This window comes from Barbus barbus (assembly GCF_936440315.1).
Source record: "Barbus barbus genome assembly, chromosome: 3".
NCBI lineage: Eukaryota > Metazoa > Chordata > Actinopteri > Cypriniformes > Cyprinidae > Barbus > Barbus barbus.
The window spans coordinates 39,282,300-39,299,353 of record NC_136731.1 but is presented as its reverse complement, the minus strand read 5'-3'; the positions used below and the strand labels follow the sequence as shown (position 1 = coordinate 39,299,353).

The following is a 17,054-nucleotide window of genomic DNA, read 5'->3' as shown; positions in this document are numbered from 1 at the left end:
TGACATCACTGGCTCCGCAAAGACTACCAGACCTCTGGTCCAGTCTTAATTCTCTCTGTCTGTTTCCCTCTGGTTCTGCATGTCATTCAATCCGCTGAAGGTCATACAAAGGTGAAAAAGACAAATCTTACATACTTTTACAATCAGGTGCAACAGTTCCTTGGAAAAACATTATATTCCATGACATTTCATCGAAGTTTTATCTGTGTTTAAGCGTAGGCAGATGAGGAGACAGTCTTCATAGTGATGTGTACATGGCCTAATTATAGCACGTCTGATATGCAGAGGTGTTACACAATTTTTGTCCTCTCAATAGCATGCACATTAGTAAGTTCGGTCCTAACACCTCCGCAACCTCGTGAGAACAGATCTGTCCCCATGGCAATGCAGGACCCAGATTCACGTCTAATTGTATTACACTTAATTAGCTGGAGCCGTGACAGCGACAGCATTGCATTACTGGAACAAGTGAAATTTACTTTAGATAAACAGAATAACACAAACCAGCCTAAACTTAAAAGTATAAAATCTCTTTATTTTTGAACTATAAAGATGCAGGACAATTTCTAAACACAACTCAATGACCATGTCTGTAAATATATATACAGTCAAACCAAAAATTATTTAGACACCAGATATAATTTTTAATATTTTTTTTACTAGTGGGTCCAGGACACTATAGTCCATTTATGTACGTGAGGATAGCAAAATAAAGTAAACTGTGACATTATACCCAAAAATTCTTCATACAGTGGACAGTAAAATTTATAAAAAGTTGGAACCAAAAAATATTCAGACACTTTGACCTGACCATGTTTTGGTTATGTGTTTTTTCTTTAATTGCTAATGCGACCTTTTTAGACCACAGACTGAACAAAATTAAGCATTGCTTGGAAATTGGTTGACCTAAATTGGTATTATCTAATTGAGCACTTAAATTTAACAGCTGACAGTTATTCAGCCCAATTCAATACATACCTTTCTATCAATGTTATCTGACATTAACAAGATACATTTGTTCTGACACAGTTTAACTCTTGTGTTCTTGTCATAATTTATTACCATTTTCTAAACTATAGCGAATGAACTGTGATATTGTGAGAAATGTTGAAGGTGTCTGAATAAATTTTGGTTTGACTGTATATATTTGTGCATGTGTGTGTATCTATGTATCTATGTACAGTGCCCTCCAAAAGTATTGGAAGAGTAAAGACAAAATTGCTCTGTTGGCTGTGGAGTCAAGACATTTACAAATATGATTAAAATATGAATATGAGACAAAAATGCAGAATGTCACATTTTACTAATTGGGTGATTCAACACATAGATGTTTTACCAGCTAAGAAGTTCAGCACTTTTAGAGTTTCATCCCTCTATCTGATGTGAGCATAAGTATTGGAACAGTTGCCTCACAGGTCTTTCTAAGTGATCAGCTGTGTCCTGTTGCATTAATTCTTCAGATATTAAAAGCAGGGAATGTGTCGTATCAGTTATGTCCATTACTTCTGCATTCTGAACCTTGCATTCGATGATGACACAAACCAGGATGAAGATGAGGGAGCTGACTTTGAGAGAAAAGCAAGCAATTTGGATGCTAAAAGAAAAGAGGAAGTCAATTAGAGCTATAGCAAAAACAAAGGGCATGGAGAAATCAAGAGTTTGGAAACCACCAGCGACACCAGCAACCAACAACGGCCTGATCGGCTGAGAAAACAACAGTAGTTGATGACAGACAAATCATGAAAGCTGTGAAAATTGTAGTAATTTTAGAACTATTAATTTAATTTTAGTTTCTGGAAATCGAGACGTATCGATTTCATATTCGTATGATTAATGGATATTAATCAAAACGTCCAACTTATACCTTATTAACGATACCTCATTAACGACTTGTCCAGCAAGCATTAAAACCAGTATGTTTTAACAATTCAGATTATTCCCGTGGCCACAGTAATACCGAATTGATTAGGTAATTTTAGCATAGGTAAATTTTAACATAGGTAACGCGATCTTTGGCAAATAGTTTAAGACTTGAAAATGACATAGCACCAGACAAAAGATTTCTTTATAAGTCAAAGTTTATTTGCTACTCTACAATAATACTAAGCTAAAATAACACAAAGCAGAATACGTACACACACAAACACACATACACGCTGCAGGAAATGAAAGGAAGTTTACTATCTTTACTCTTAAAGATGAATGCAACCAGTTTCCAGCAGAATAATGAAGAATTGTTTGATTACTTGCTTTTAGTTAAGTTTGAAAGCTGGGTGTTTCCACGCGGTCTCCACGGGGTTGGAGGGAACCTCCGACTGATTGGCTGCTGATGTGTCGTCGTCTGACACGTTTCAAGGAATGCCCTTCGTGGTTGGTTGGTTGATTTCAGTCTGCCCCTTTTTCTGTTTGATCCAATCACAAGTGTTTCTATAGGGCAGAGCCCCGCCCCGCACGGCTCAGTTTTCCGTGCGTAAATCCTTTGCTGAGTTATTTCATAAAATGAAGAACACATCCTAGCAGATTCCTATAAGTTGCCACCAGACTCATTGGGAAGTGCTTCATATTGCATCAGGACAGTGACCCAAAACACCCTGCCAGCTCAGTCAAGGAATTTATTAGGGCAAAGAAATGGAAAGTCTTAGATTGCCCAAGTCAATCTCCAGATTTAAATCTGATTGAACATGAATTTCACCAGCTGAAGAGGAGAGTAAAGGCAGAAACTCCCCAAAACAAGCAACAATTGGAATTGGCTGCATTAAAGGCTGGGAAAAGTATTTCAAAGGTTGAGACCAAGAGTCTGGTGATGTCTATGGGTCACAGACTCACTGCTGTGATTGTGTACAAGGGATCTGCAACTAAATAATAGCTTTTAATCTTTTATATCTGCCTTATGTTCAACTGTCCCAATACTTATGCTCACATCAATGAGTGGGATGAACTCTAAAAGTGCATTTCTTTTTATTTGGTAAAACATGTATGTGTTGAAACGGCTAATAATAAAATGTAACATTCTGTAGTTTTGTCTCATATTCATCTTTTAATCATATTTGTACATGTCTGGACTCCACAGCCAACAGAGCAATTTTGTCTTTACTGTTCCAATACTTATGGAGGGCACTGTATCTATCTATCTATCTATGTATGTATCTATCTATCTATCTATCTATCTATCTATCTATCTATCTATCTATCTATCTATCTATCTATCTATCTATCTATCTATCTATCTATCTATCTATCTATCTATCTATCTATCTATCTTACTGTCTATCTATCTAATACACACTCACTCACACATACACACACAATATTGCTGACAATCTATAATTAATCTGAACAAAAATTACAGAATGAAAATTCTGAATATTTGTATGAAAAGAAATTGAATTGTCAAAAAACAATGAATTGCAAGGTGTCAGGCTCTTGAAGGCTCTTTCAGAAATTGGTCTCAGGTGATTCACGTTTCCTTTTTAACCTTAAATGATTTTCAGCAGTTAGAAAGAATGACAGGTTAAGAACTAAATATGAGCATGTGTTGCCATGGTAATCCTAGAATACCAAGAAAACCCATGGCATAACAACAGAAGAATTTTAAGTGCAGGGACCGCGGTTCATAAAGTTGAGCTCGAGGGCCCACCCGCCCGGCCCTATCTGAAAAACAAACACGCCGAGATTGAGGATCGTGTTTGTTAGAGAACATTTTATGCACTTAAGACTGAATATTGAAGCTCAACCTCAATCCTCCACAAAATGCATGTTTTGTGGTATCTGCACGTCGCCCAAAACAAATGTAAACAAGCAGATATGTATGGCTTAGAGAAGCCTGTTGTTTCCAATGCTCAGCATCTGCATTTTAATACATTTTTACATGCCTCATCTCTCTGGGACGCCTAGGACGTGTGCTTTGAAAAACAGCTTTGAAAAGCTGCTGTTTGTCTTCCAAACTTCCTTTGCTCCAGGAACAATTGAACATTGCTTTTTCTGTCTCTTAAAAGCTTGTTTCATGCTTATGCAGATCATAAAACCCGTCTGCAGTCTAAACAGAACACACAACTATCTACAAACAACAGCATCTTTCTTGCTCTCATAAACATGCTGGGGTCAAATGCCTCCTCCACAGACCACGACCACAGTATCAGAAACCCCACGCTCTCAGCCCCCAGTAATACAGAGGATGATTTTCATTAAACCAGGGAAGTGCAAAAGCCCGTTGGGATCAAATATGAATGTGCCTTTGAGACACATTCTCCAATCAGCTGATGCTCAGGCACGTGGTTTCACCTCCTTTGGGCTCCACTTTGCCCCAACTCCTCTGCGTCCCTCCCATGCTTGCCAGGGGCCACTGCATTGTTTGTGTTCACACTCTTAGATCATGCATAGTTGATCCACTGTGTGTAGTATGGAAATTAACAGTCGTAATCAGTGATTTATGACTGGCTCAATTCGGTGATGTGAATGGACATGCAAATGCAGATGTACAAGATACACACGCAAAATTCAGATATACAAGATATACATACACAGAACAAAATCACGCCCGTTCACACCAAGGACGATAACTATAAAGATAACAATAAAGATATAGTTCTAAAAATCGTTCTCAATATTAAAGAAGTCCATACCACAACTATAACAATAAAGTTACAGAGAAACCGTATCTTTAGAATCACTTTCAGAGCAATTTTTTTCCAGCTGATGAACAATACAAACGTTGACACCCAATCATAATTAGGGGTGTGCACAAATAGTTGAACATTCGAATATTCTGTCTGTAATTATTATTTGAAAAATAAAAACACTATTCGAATTTTACTATGTGTTGATTTGCTGGTTGTAAATGCAGGGAATCCATGATAAATCCTAAACTATATGCCTTCTTATAACTAAATGCACTGGGTGCCGCTGTTGAGCATGTTAAAGGGGTCATATGACGTTGCTAAAAATAACATTATTTTGTGTTTTTGGTGTAATGCAATGTGTTTAAGTTTCAAAAAACATTATTTTCCACATACTGTACATTATTGTTGCTCCTCTTATGCTCCACCTTTCTGAAACACGTCGATTTTTACAAAGCACATCGTTTTGAGAAGCAAGGCGTGCTCTGATTGGCCGGCTATCCGGTGTGTTGTGATTGGGCGAATACCTCAAGCGTGTGACGGAAATGTTACGCCCCTTACCGTATTGTGATGCCGTGTCCCGGCGCGACGAGACCAAAACAATAAAACCCATTATAAACGAGGCATTTGTTGCATCCAGTGGGGACATAATTACTGATTATAATGACTTATACTGTCTGTATTATTAATACTTACTATGTCTGCATTTGTGACTGCTCAAAACTCGCGTTTGAATCGTCAGTGGCAAATTCTTTTAATATGAAAACATACAGGCTGTGAGTCATAAACGCCAGAATGTCCTTGCAAAGTTGGAATTACCCCACTTTATAGAAACAGACTTTGTGCAAGCCAGCATTGTAGGCTACTCTTCCAGATTCAGGAAATAGTCCTCTGTAAAATGCGCTTTCTGGAACAGTGTTGTAAATATAACTTAACCACTGATTTCTAGTTGTGTCCTCTTTTGGAAGCCCAAACAAAGTACTTTCGCTTTCACAATGAAACAGCGTCTCCATGACATGGCGCCAGTGGCAGAACAATACTACAGTGAGAATAAAAATCATGCCCTCTTTCTTTGCGTATACACTTCGGCAGTGTTATGCAAATCTTCCCACACAATGATGTAGATGTGGGGGATGTTTGAATGAGCCGTTTTAGGAGGGCTTGGACAAGTCTTAACTTTTATAAAGAATATCTCTTTGGGTTTGAGACTTTAGTCTTTGCAACTTCAGGGATCTTATCTATGCACAAACAGTTTGTAACACTCCAAAGAGAAAGGAAAACTTGAAATCACATCATATGACCCCTTATTTAAAATATTTACTGTAAATGTACACTTCTGAAAGATAAATACAAACATATACAAACATACCACTAAACTTGTGGCACTGTTTTGTGGGATTGCCTTCAAAGCAATGGATATGTATGACACTACCTTACATTTTTGTTGTTGTTGTTGTTGTTGCGTCAGAAGCAAACACATAATGCTAAAAAATGTTGCCTAGATGGACAGCTCACTACATTTTGGAAAAGTGCTACTGTCTTGCTTTGTCTATCCTTATTGCTCAGTGTTCTGGAAAATGGAAATGTGCTCTCCGACCAACCATGTAATTTCTGCATGCCAAATTCAAAGCCACAAGTCTCTTCTCAACTCTATCAGGAACAGCAGGATGAAAGGTGATGTCTGTTTGTCATGTCAGGCACACAAACGACTGCAAGCATCTAATTTACGCTTTCCTTCCTCTTTCCTTATCAGCTGAATCTGATATGGCCTTAAACACTAATCGGCTAGGGAAAACAGGAACAAAACAACAAAAGGATGTGGTGATTGAAGACCTAGTGGCTGTAATGTCATAAACACCAGACCATGATGCAGAGCAGGACAATATAATGTCCTTGAATGTCCAAAAAATAAAGAGAGGCCAAAACAGGTGTAAAATGATCATAGGTAATGCTAATAATGCATGTGAAATAATATAAGATAGATAGACAACCCAAATAATACTTGAAATTATATTTACATTGACTTTCAGCTTTGCAAACTCTGTAGTTTATGAAGGACAGCTATATTTTAAGATGGCATCCATATTTAATATATGTGTTTATGTTTTGCTAGCAATTTACAATGTATTATCTAGGTCTGTCAGTCCGGCCTTACAAAAATCTGAAATCTGGCATGACTTCAGTGAAACTAAATTGCTTACAAAACAGTGTTTCAGTCTGATTGATACTGAACTTTTAAAGTATATGTAAACATACTTACTCATGATTAATTTACTCTTCAACCGAATTTGTGATAAAGTGAGTATTATTGCGCTGGTCATGTGATCTCAATATGGTGTTTATAATGAGAGAGCACCCTTAAGTACAATAAAATATATCTTTCTATACAACAGATTTTATGCTTTTATAAGATATTTTAAATGGAAAAAAAACAAGTTATTGAGATGGCATCCATCTATGTAAAGTATTACAAACTGGAAAAGTTTTTCTTCAACATGTGTTGGCCATTAAATACATCATAAATGGAACTGATTTGAGGTTTCAGGAAGAAAAAGAGAAAATCAGCCAGTTTTCCCATCAAAATAACAAATCTCCTCTTCTGTATTCAACAATGCGACTACTGTTGTTCTAGAACTGTTTAACTGTGTGGTTTTTGCATTGTATATTATTCACGTAAACATGCAGATTGGTTGGACTTAATGAGCTGCCCCTAGGGAAAAAGTCGTCCCTTATGTAAGAGATTATAACCATGCAACTCGATGCACACCCAAGATTGCGGTTAGCATGCATTGCACACAAGTACAATGAAATGGCACATTTGCAACACTGTAGTCAGAAATCAGTTTGGACTTTGGGGTTAACCAGGGGGTTGATTAGAGATCTGGGCGAGAGACAAGATCGCCATCTTCTAAATAGAATTACAGCTCAAGAGAGGTGCGCTAATTGTCCCCATGTTGCAAAGAAATGTCAACAAGAGCCTCATAAAGGCCTCACACATCCATTAGCAAACTTTTTAAGCTTGAAGCCACTTTGAGGAGAGATGGCTAATGAAGTGGGTGGCAGTGAGCTGAGAGAGTAGTGAATTGGTATGCAGTTTCACAAAATGGCTAGCAACACTTTAAAAAATAAGGGCATTGCATTTTTTTTGCAATGATTCCACAGAAGAACAATTTGAGCTCCCCAAAGAACCTTTCCAGTAAGAACCATTTAGAACATTGCAATGATCTAAAGGACCTTATCTTCTATAAAGAACCTTTTGTGCAATGGATTTTTACATGGATGGTAAAGGTTCCTCAAGGAACCCGTTTTCAATAAAGATCCTTGATTTTTAAGAGTGTATGCAAGCTGAAGTGTGTGTGAGAGGCAGACAGAGGTGATACATTTCATGCAACCTGACAAAACAATGAAGTCTGTATTGATGGTAAAAACATATTAAGTATAGCCTAGGGTCATGACGTTCTTTTCAAGCTTGTAATAGAGGTGCGAGGATTGACTTACACTGGTGACTTTGCGGTAGATCTGTGCAGCGTTTTGGCACTCTGAGTAAGGGTACTCTGATGTGGTCATCTCCAGGATGCACATGCCAAAGGCATAAACATCAACAGCTTCATCATATTTCTCCTCGTACATCTCTGGAGCCATAAACTCTGGTGTTCCTGTGTGGAAGCATAGAACAATGCCAAAAAATAAAGTACAGTAAGTAACCATTTAGCAGGCACTTTTATCCAAAGCAACATACATACCCTGTTGAATAAAACAGCATATGCTGGTTAGGTATGTTATGAAGCATAGCATCTGGTTTGAGCTGGATTAAGCTAGTCCTTAGCTGGTCATGAGCTGGTTTAAGCTGGTCCAGAGCAGGAGCTAGTTGCATAGCTGCCAGCTGCCATGCTTTAAAACATACTTAACCAGTATATGCTGTTTTTTTCAACAATACCCTGTACAAGGACTGAACTTGTATAAAGTGTCTTGCTCAAGTCCACAATTTTGATCCCAGAGCGTTAGTTGGCCCACCAAGTGACTGAATTTTAAATGTACTCTCGTAAACATGAACAGTACATTTGAGATCCAAACTGAACTTGAGCTTGATCTATTGGTTGTGCTTTCCTGTTGTCCCATGATGCAGGTCACACATTCTTTACTAATTCATGTCATTGAACTCTCCTAATCTGAGCATGAGCAGATCAGATTTTCAACCGTGTCGAGCCAATGCTGAGCTAATTAGCTAATGTGATACAAGCACTAGCGTATTAATCTGTGTCAATCACTTGTTGTGGGATAAATACAGTTGACAGAGTAAACAAACAAGGTAAGCCCATAGTAGAGGTAGCTCAGGGCACTGTTTAAAATAAATGTTGTGGAGGTAAAAGAAAGCGTGGAGCGTTTGAAGAGATAACTGTTGACATGGTAACATCTAAATTTAATAAGCAGTAAACTGACATTTTTTGAACTCACCAATGACACTCTTGGCAAATGAGGCACTCTTGAGAGTAGCTAGGCCCAAATCACCAATCTTAACATATCCAGTGGGGCCAGTGATGAAGATGTTGTCACATTTAAGGTCTCGGTGGATTATGGGAGGTGTTCGGGTGTGCAGGAAGTGAAGGCCCTTTAGGATCTGATGACTCCAACGCTGGAGTAGCTTCAGCTTCATCTCTTTGAACCTTTTCAGGTACCTACAGGTAAACAGGTCAGCATTGTAGTTATAGTAGGCATAGTTTTTTACTAAATTCTAAGGCAGCAGCATGTGTATTCTTCATGAAGAAGGCAACTGACCCTTCGCTGAGAGTTTGATTGACAGGCGGTCTGACCAAACCTGCCAAATCTGCCATTTTGTCTGACAAACAAACCAGACTGGAGAGTAGATTAACATTGGTGGACTTAAACTTGAAAAATGGTGTGCATTGACATCTTTCTGTGGTTGAAACAAGATACCTTCTAATGTTCATTCATGTTTATTTTGTGCTTTAACTAGTAAAGAGGAAGAGACAATTGGTTCACGTGCCGCTGGAACTAAGGCACTGCAGTGATCTGTCACGACACATTAAAGAGACAAAATATGGTATTTATTGTTTGAATTTCTTAAAAAATGACTAAATTTAACAACCGAGACTATTGTTTCATACAAAAAAAGTAACCTGCTCTGTCTTGTCTGTCAGCATGTTGTCAGTGTCCTCTTTGCTCTGCAATGTATTTTATAGGGGGCAGGTATTTGTGAAGGGTCAATTCCAGAATGCATTTTTAGGAAATTGCACTCTTAGCTTAGCAACATGCTAACAACAAGCTCTACCGAAATAAATTGTGAGTTCAGTCTCCCATGCAGAGCAATATTTTTATGGACTACGTAGGCAGTTAGAAAGATCACTAGGCTTGAAACAGAGACGTGGACTTTCATTTCATTCTCCTATTTGTCGTTTTATGGTACTCCTTCTATGACAGCAATCAAATTAGACTGAATATAAAATTTATTTCATAATATATGCATACATTGTAAACAATTTGGTTTGTTATCCATTAGAGGTGGTGAGTGAGGCAAAAAAGCTACAGTATTCCATTTATCGAGAAAGACACTTTTCCAAATTACTACAGTTATTCTACAGTTGACAACTCAGGATAAAAGTGTCTGCAGAATGACAAAGGACAGTTATTATCCCGACAATGGGTGAAAAAAAGCAGTTGGGTTTCAGTGTCTCATGTGAGAATACACAGAATGAACAGTTTATTTACAGGAGAGACAACTTTTCCTGTCTTTGTACTGGCATCTGCAAGTACTTCTGTAGCAATTTTACACAACTATGCTTGGACTGGACTTACGTCTTTAGTGTCCCTGACGTCATGAGTTCTGTCACAAGGATGATGCACTTTTGTCCTTTCATGGTGGACTTCCAGGAGTCATAGAAACGGACGATGTTTGGATGCTGCAGGCACTTCAGCATCTCCACCTCTTCACTGAACCGCTGCCTTTCCACTTTCGTCAGCCTTCGGGTCTGTCGAAGACACACATATTTCAAGTAAATTTATGGGTTAGTTCATTCATGTTCATACATGATGGGACACTGAATGTCTGGGGAGCTCTGTACACTTTGTGACTTGTAGGACTGGTCTATGACAATTGAAATTGAACCACATTCAAGTCGAAAGTGACTTCAGTGGCTGGGAATTCAAAACAACTTGTTAACCGACCTTCAGTTCTCGACTTTAAGAACAACTATTGTTATTTAGTCTTTTTTGCCATTTAGTCCCTTTTCTTTTATGTTTAACTTGTTTAATGTGATTTACCCAAGTAGGTCATGTTCCTGTGAGAGTCCTGGAACAACATTCCTATTAACTAATCAAGTTTTACAATTAGGGTTGGGGGTTTTCACAATGTTCTTATAACCCCCATTTCTGAGAGATGATAGGGTTTAAATAGGTGTAAGGCCTTCAATCTATGATTCTTTGATTGAAATAGTATTCCTTGTTCTCAGAAAAAGGTCAGGAAATGTAAAAAATTGACATGAAATGATCCATTTATGCACAGAAGCTTCAGAAAGCCACTGCAAATAAAGTATAAACTGAGATTAAACACACCAGAACTCCCTGACAAATCAAAACACAACTTACTAAATTATGTTAGCGGCGATTCTGTTTTTGTAAAGTATCAGAAATGCAGCAGACATCAAATTGTGCCAAATCCATAAGCTGGCACACAGTCTACGTGAAAAGAATTTGTGCTACACACATGGAAAAACGGACAGTGCTGTCTTCTTTCATAACTTTGATTTGCAGCTCTGGGCTTTAAAGGCAGAACTGCATAATTTTCTGTAAAAGAAGGAGGTAGTTGACAGAAGTTGTTGGTCAAAACACATATGGCAGCCCTGAGTTTGTTTGCATTTCCACATTTGGCTCTCCAGACAGCTTGACCTGTCCCACACATGACATTATGTCAAAGGCACAGCCAGATAGTGCCAACAACATGAAGGCCCCTTTCAGTCTCAGGCCCCTGAGACAGGTGACAGGTCAACCGGACCAATGACTGCCTCATGCTCATGGTTGTTGGTCTGTAACAAGCAAAAACACACTCAAAACAGAGTACTGATTGTCCAGAATGAGTTCACGCGTGAATTATGTTTGTTGCTTTAGGTAGACAAGCCTACATGAGTGCAAAACTTTGAATTGCTCAGTGAAAAGGCTCATTTCCGGTGCTTGGGCTAATGGATAACATCTTTCTGATAGAACATTCTAAATGTGGGGCAAAGACAGTTGGTTATATAACCAAGGCAGATGAGGACATTCTTGACAGGTTTGGATGAAGTTGATGGGAGTGAAGGGTGAAGAGTGCATGAGTGTTGAGAGTGCATTAATAAGAGTAATGTGGTAATATGGTGCTGCAAGGAAAGTAGGAAAGAAGATCCAGCGTCCTGTATGTTAGACAGAGCTGCTGAGGAATGCTGTTACATCTCTGAAAACGCTATTTCAGGACGTATCCTGATACAGTCCTGGAAAAACAGCTGTGCGAAACCTATTCTCTCATTCCTTCAGTTGCTTTCCCTGCCCATCCACAATTTCCCTTCAGATAAGCGGTTCTCATCTAGTTTTGTTTCACAATAAGTGATTCGCAACTGGTTTTGCTTAATAATAAGTGGTTATCTGCTGGCTTTGCTACACGATAAATGGTTCTCAACTGACTTTGCTTCACAATAAGCGCTTCTCAACTGGTTTTGCTTCACAATATGTGCTTCTAAAATGGCTTTGCTTCAGGACCAAAACTGCAAATAAAGAAGCAAAAAATGTTTTAAGATTTTAAAGATTTAAAAATAAACCGTGTACTTATCCGTAAAATCATTAACTGCATAGGTTCAATAATATGCATAAATATTTACATGAAATACTTTTTCCAAAAATTGAAAAAAGATGAAATGAATAAGAATAAGAATTAAAAAACACTAAAAAAAGATTTGTCTTTAGCAAGTGACATTAATTTGCTTAAATACAGATGAGTTTTATTGGATATTAAAAAACCACAAAACGTTCATAGGCCTATTTGTGGCAAAACCCACCAGCTGAGAACCTCTGCCTTAGATCGACTCTCAGCGATCAAACACAATCCAGATTTATTAAGATAACAGTAGCAGCTTTAGTCCAGAAAGTTAAAGAGCTTGACGTTCTGATCTCCTGCTACTTTTCAAGAATGAATAAACACTTCCTTTTGAATATCAGCTTAGTCCAGTGGAGAATCTAGTTGGGTAATTATAACCATTTAAAAAAGAAATAGATACAGCTTAAACACACACACACACACACACACACAGAGAGAGAGAGAGAGAGAGAGAGAGAGAGAGTATACACTAGTCAACATTTGAAGTGGATCAAAAGCTTTAATCAAAGATGTCCTAAAATCTAAAACCAAAATGTGTTCTTGTCTTAGGACAACTTAGATGAACTTTTTTTGATCCACATCAAATGTTGACTACTATATACTATTCACATGTACATGCTCTTGAGTAAAGCACTATCATGGTATATGGTTCCATGACTGGATGAAGAATCTATCAGACATGTTTTTCTAATCTGTGCTCCCTGGTATGTAGCGTAGGCTAAGTCCATTCACTTTTGTAGTAACTGTCTCGGGCAGAAGCCCAGTTCTGGTGGTTAGTGGACTGGTTCTTAGCTGTGGCTGTCAGTGCAGTTTAGCACTAAACTAACCGCTAATGGAACCACACTCAGAATTACTGCCTTGAGTTTTACTAGACAGGAGACTGACCACTCACCTCAGAATTATGAATGGGAAAAATCACAACACTCAATGTGGAGGCTGTAGGAATGCAAGTCTTGCCTTTCATTTAAAAAAAAGCTAACATCTTTTTAGTAGAGTTTGGTTATGCTGCCATGCACAAGTGCAACTTAAAACACATTTTTGAGACAGATAGATTTTTGAGATCTGGACATGATTTTCTTCTCACAGGCTGCATGCAAAAACAACCATACAACATGACCATTGTAGTCCAATTTAACAACATGTGACTAGCTACTGTTTTGGATCACTTTGAAATTCCGCCATTGAAATTGGACTCAAATCGAATCAAATCAAGTGCTTGTGAATCTAAATTAAATGTAATTTGGAAATCTGTGATCAATTCTAACTGTCTGATTTACCTACTGAAGAAAGATATGCTTAGAACATCTATTCATCTGTTCTTTGTACTTTAGCAACCTTCCAATCAAGCTGTTTGTTGAGTACTTAAGAGTCTGTCTCACCGGGGTCATTTTTTCACGAAAGGAAAGAGTTGTCCTTGATAGTTAAATAATCTTATTTGCACATTCATCAACTCCAAGTGTGGGAAACTCAGCAGTCAGTGCACCTGTTAAACACGCTCCATACGAATTTATGCAACACAAAGGACATCCAAACAAGAAAAGGTCTTAAAATATACTATGAAGTGGGGTTTCTTTACTTCAGCATGTCCAAAAATGCATAAACAGAGAATATGTTAAACTGGACACTGGCTTGGTAATGCAGAACCTGTAATTGTAGTTTACGATGGCGGTCAGTGGCGGGCTGTGATTGGGGTTTCTGAGAGCAGTCGTGACGTCAAAGCAGACATATAATGTATTCCAGACAAGGGAAAGAGCACATGTGTAACATGCATTTACAGCACTGATCATAAACTGGGAAGAATGGAGGATGTGATGTAATATTGTTTGAGCATGTGGGTGGGTTACAAAGCCCTGCTCTTTATCAGGAACAAACTATGTCAGCTCGAAGATACGCTTTTCTCAATATAGTCTCAATGGATCCAGTGCTCTTTTAACAGATACACCAAAAACATCACTGACTTCCCACAAATGTGGCTGTGAAGAGATACAGCATTTTAAATAAAAACATAAGATAAGAACTGCCTCAAGGAAGGCTCTAAGCAAATACACAGTACTATATAACTTAGATTAGAAATTTAAAATTGTTGTAAATGCTTCAATGTTTTATATAACCCAGTTATCTCATGTGATAATATGTGGAATAATTTGAATATAATAGAATTTGATGTTAATTGTTTGGACCGGCGGCATTTAATTTACTCTTTGATATTCAAAGGCTTCAAGGGCAAAACAGGCACACATTTACTAAAATCTGCCTTGACCTTCATAGAAATAATTCAAAAATAATCCTTGAATATTTGGCCCAACAACCACAGGAAAGAAAACAAGTAAATGTGCAAGTGCACAGTTTTTGCACAATTTTAACACTTGTTTTACTGGTAAAGGAAGCATTTTTTTTTCCTATGCAGATAAAGTAATAAATTGCGTTTCTAATTTTTTTGTTGTTCTGAATAAAAATATCTAATATCTATTAATATCTATAAATGCCTTAAACATAAATGCAAATTATTTCAGCCCCACACTCTTGTTAACAGCAATTCTCTGTCTGGTACATGTATACTGAGCAACAGTTACCATGTCTGTGCAAGTACTCCTATTACATGGGTCATCAGACTCCACATCTGCTCTCTGGGCAGTGTATTCTTAGCCTACACTGGAGAGCAATGAATATTTGGCTCTGAGAGTCGCTCTTACCTAACTGGTGAAGGGGTGTTTATAGACTCCTCACTTGCCTCGGTGTATTTCAAAATGACTGAAGGCCAGAATATGAAGATGACAGCTATAATGATGAACTAAAGAATGGTTAATGCCACCAGACACACATTAGATAGCAGAATTAAGATAAACTGCTGTCTAGGAGTAAATGTTTTTCTGCCTACAGGCCGCAATGAAGACTCTGCCATCACTTACTCATTCTCATGTCATTCCAAACCTGCATGACTTTCCTTCTACATATACATTTTGCAAAATATCTTCTTTTGTGATCCATACAAGAAAGACCTGAAGAAGGGTAGATGATGGCCTGAAGCACAGTAGCTGCTAACGTTAGGTGACAACATCACAAGTTCATCTGAGGTTGAAATGGGCTACTGGAAACTTCTCAGGTTCCTCTCTGGTATCTGAGATGCTGTGGCTGATCTCAGTGTAGGAGTGAAAGCCAAGTACTTCCAAAGATACCCGTGCTAATCCATATATTTCCAGGCTCTGATCCACATGGTTGGACTCAGAAGGCTGAAGAAGGCTGGTAACCTGCCAGATGGGTCACCTGAGATCTCACTAGAATCCAGAGGTCCAAAAGAAGAATTGCATGTCACTACTGCCTAAACAAGCTGTAATACAGGGCCAGAATGTCATGGGGGTGAGAAAAATGATAATTTGGGTGATCTATTTCTTTAAACCTTCTGTCAGGCAGGAGGAAGTTTGGCATGCTCAAGGAAGCCAGTGGAACGATAGATGTTTTCTCCATTACGTAAGAGACGAACCAATCTAGAACTAGCAGACCTAATGCCTCACTGGAAGCTTCCTCTCGATCTCTCTCCGCATTATGAAAGTCCAAGATTTATGGATCACCAAAACACCATGAACAGCCTCTTGCTGTAATACAAAACAGACTGTACGGTTAAAATTGACAAGGTGGAAATGAGGTGTGGAAATATCTGCTCATTCCCCACAATGCTGGTGTGTTTGTCTGAACAGAACCAGATGCTGAGAAGCTGTATCACCGATTTGACATTATTAAACTGAACAGGTTTGATGAACGTATCTGACACCATTTATTGGTCAGAAAAAAAAAAAATCGTTTGAGCACTTACAAAATATAATTACTTAGGCAGGACTGCACACTGCATAAAAAGGTATGGAAAAAACTGAAATAGAAAAATGCAATTAATTTTTCAAATTAAAGCTAATTGCTTCTTTAAAAGTAAAACTAATAACAAAAATCATTGCATTTTTAAGATCACTTAATTGAAGACAGAGCTAAAACTTGAGCAAAAACAAAAATCTAAATAAAATAAATATAAAACAAAACGATACAAAATAACAAAACGCAATGCAATGTCAATCTAATTGAAAATTTCTCTTTTAATACCACTTTAATGGTGAATAAATATAGTTCAAACTCTGAAAATTAAAGCAAGTAAACAAATAAAACAATATATGCAATTCCTATTTATTTCTATTTAATAAAAAAAATCATTGCCCTTTTATAACACTGTATATCAAGTATAATATGAACATATTTATAGTGTTTAAAAACATTACTCAATATATGTGAAGAATGCGGGTCGTATGACTAATATACCTAATGACGTATTACAGTATTACTTTTGTATTCCCTTGGCTTTCATAGGAGTTAATAACACATTTCTTTATGAGTTTATAATCTATTTTCCTCCAGACGTTTGTGCTTCTAAATGATAGCAAGTTAGTTGTGCTCAAGGTGTTGGCTTGATTCATTCATCTTCCCAGCGGAGAGTGTATGTCCTGCCTTAGTGAAGGGAGGCCGTCTGGTGGCTGTGTGGAATGTCTCATTAAAGCGGCATCTCACTCATAAAGCTCTCAGATCTATAAAGGGGACTG

At 37.8% G+C, this 17,054-nt stretch overlaps 1 protein-coding gene across 1 annotated transcript in view; it reads right to left on the bottom strand.

Annotated features, from left to right (window-relative positions):
* The window catches only part of wnk4b (WNK lysine deficient protein kinase 4b), a 56,649-nt gene that overhangs the window by 21,410 nt on the left and 18,185 nt on the right, over positions 1-17,054 (bottom strand). Inside the window, exons 2-4 of the mRNA XM_079387199.1 lie at positions 10,431-10,603; positions 9,072-9,292; positions 8,115-8,272 (exon numbers count right to left, since the gene is read on the bottom strand). Of these exons, the coding sequence (XP_079243325.1) occupies positions 8,115-8,272; positions 9,072-9,292; positions 10,431-10,603 (552 nt within the window). The remainder of the gene's footprint in view (positions 1-8,114; positions 8,273-9,071; positions 9,293-10,430; positions 10,604-17,054) is intronic.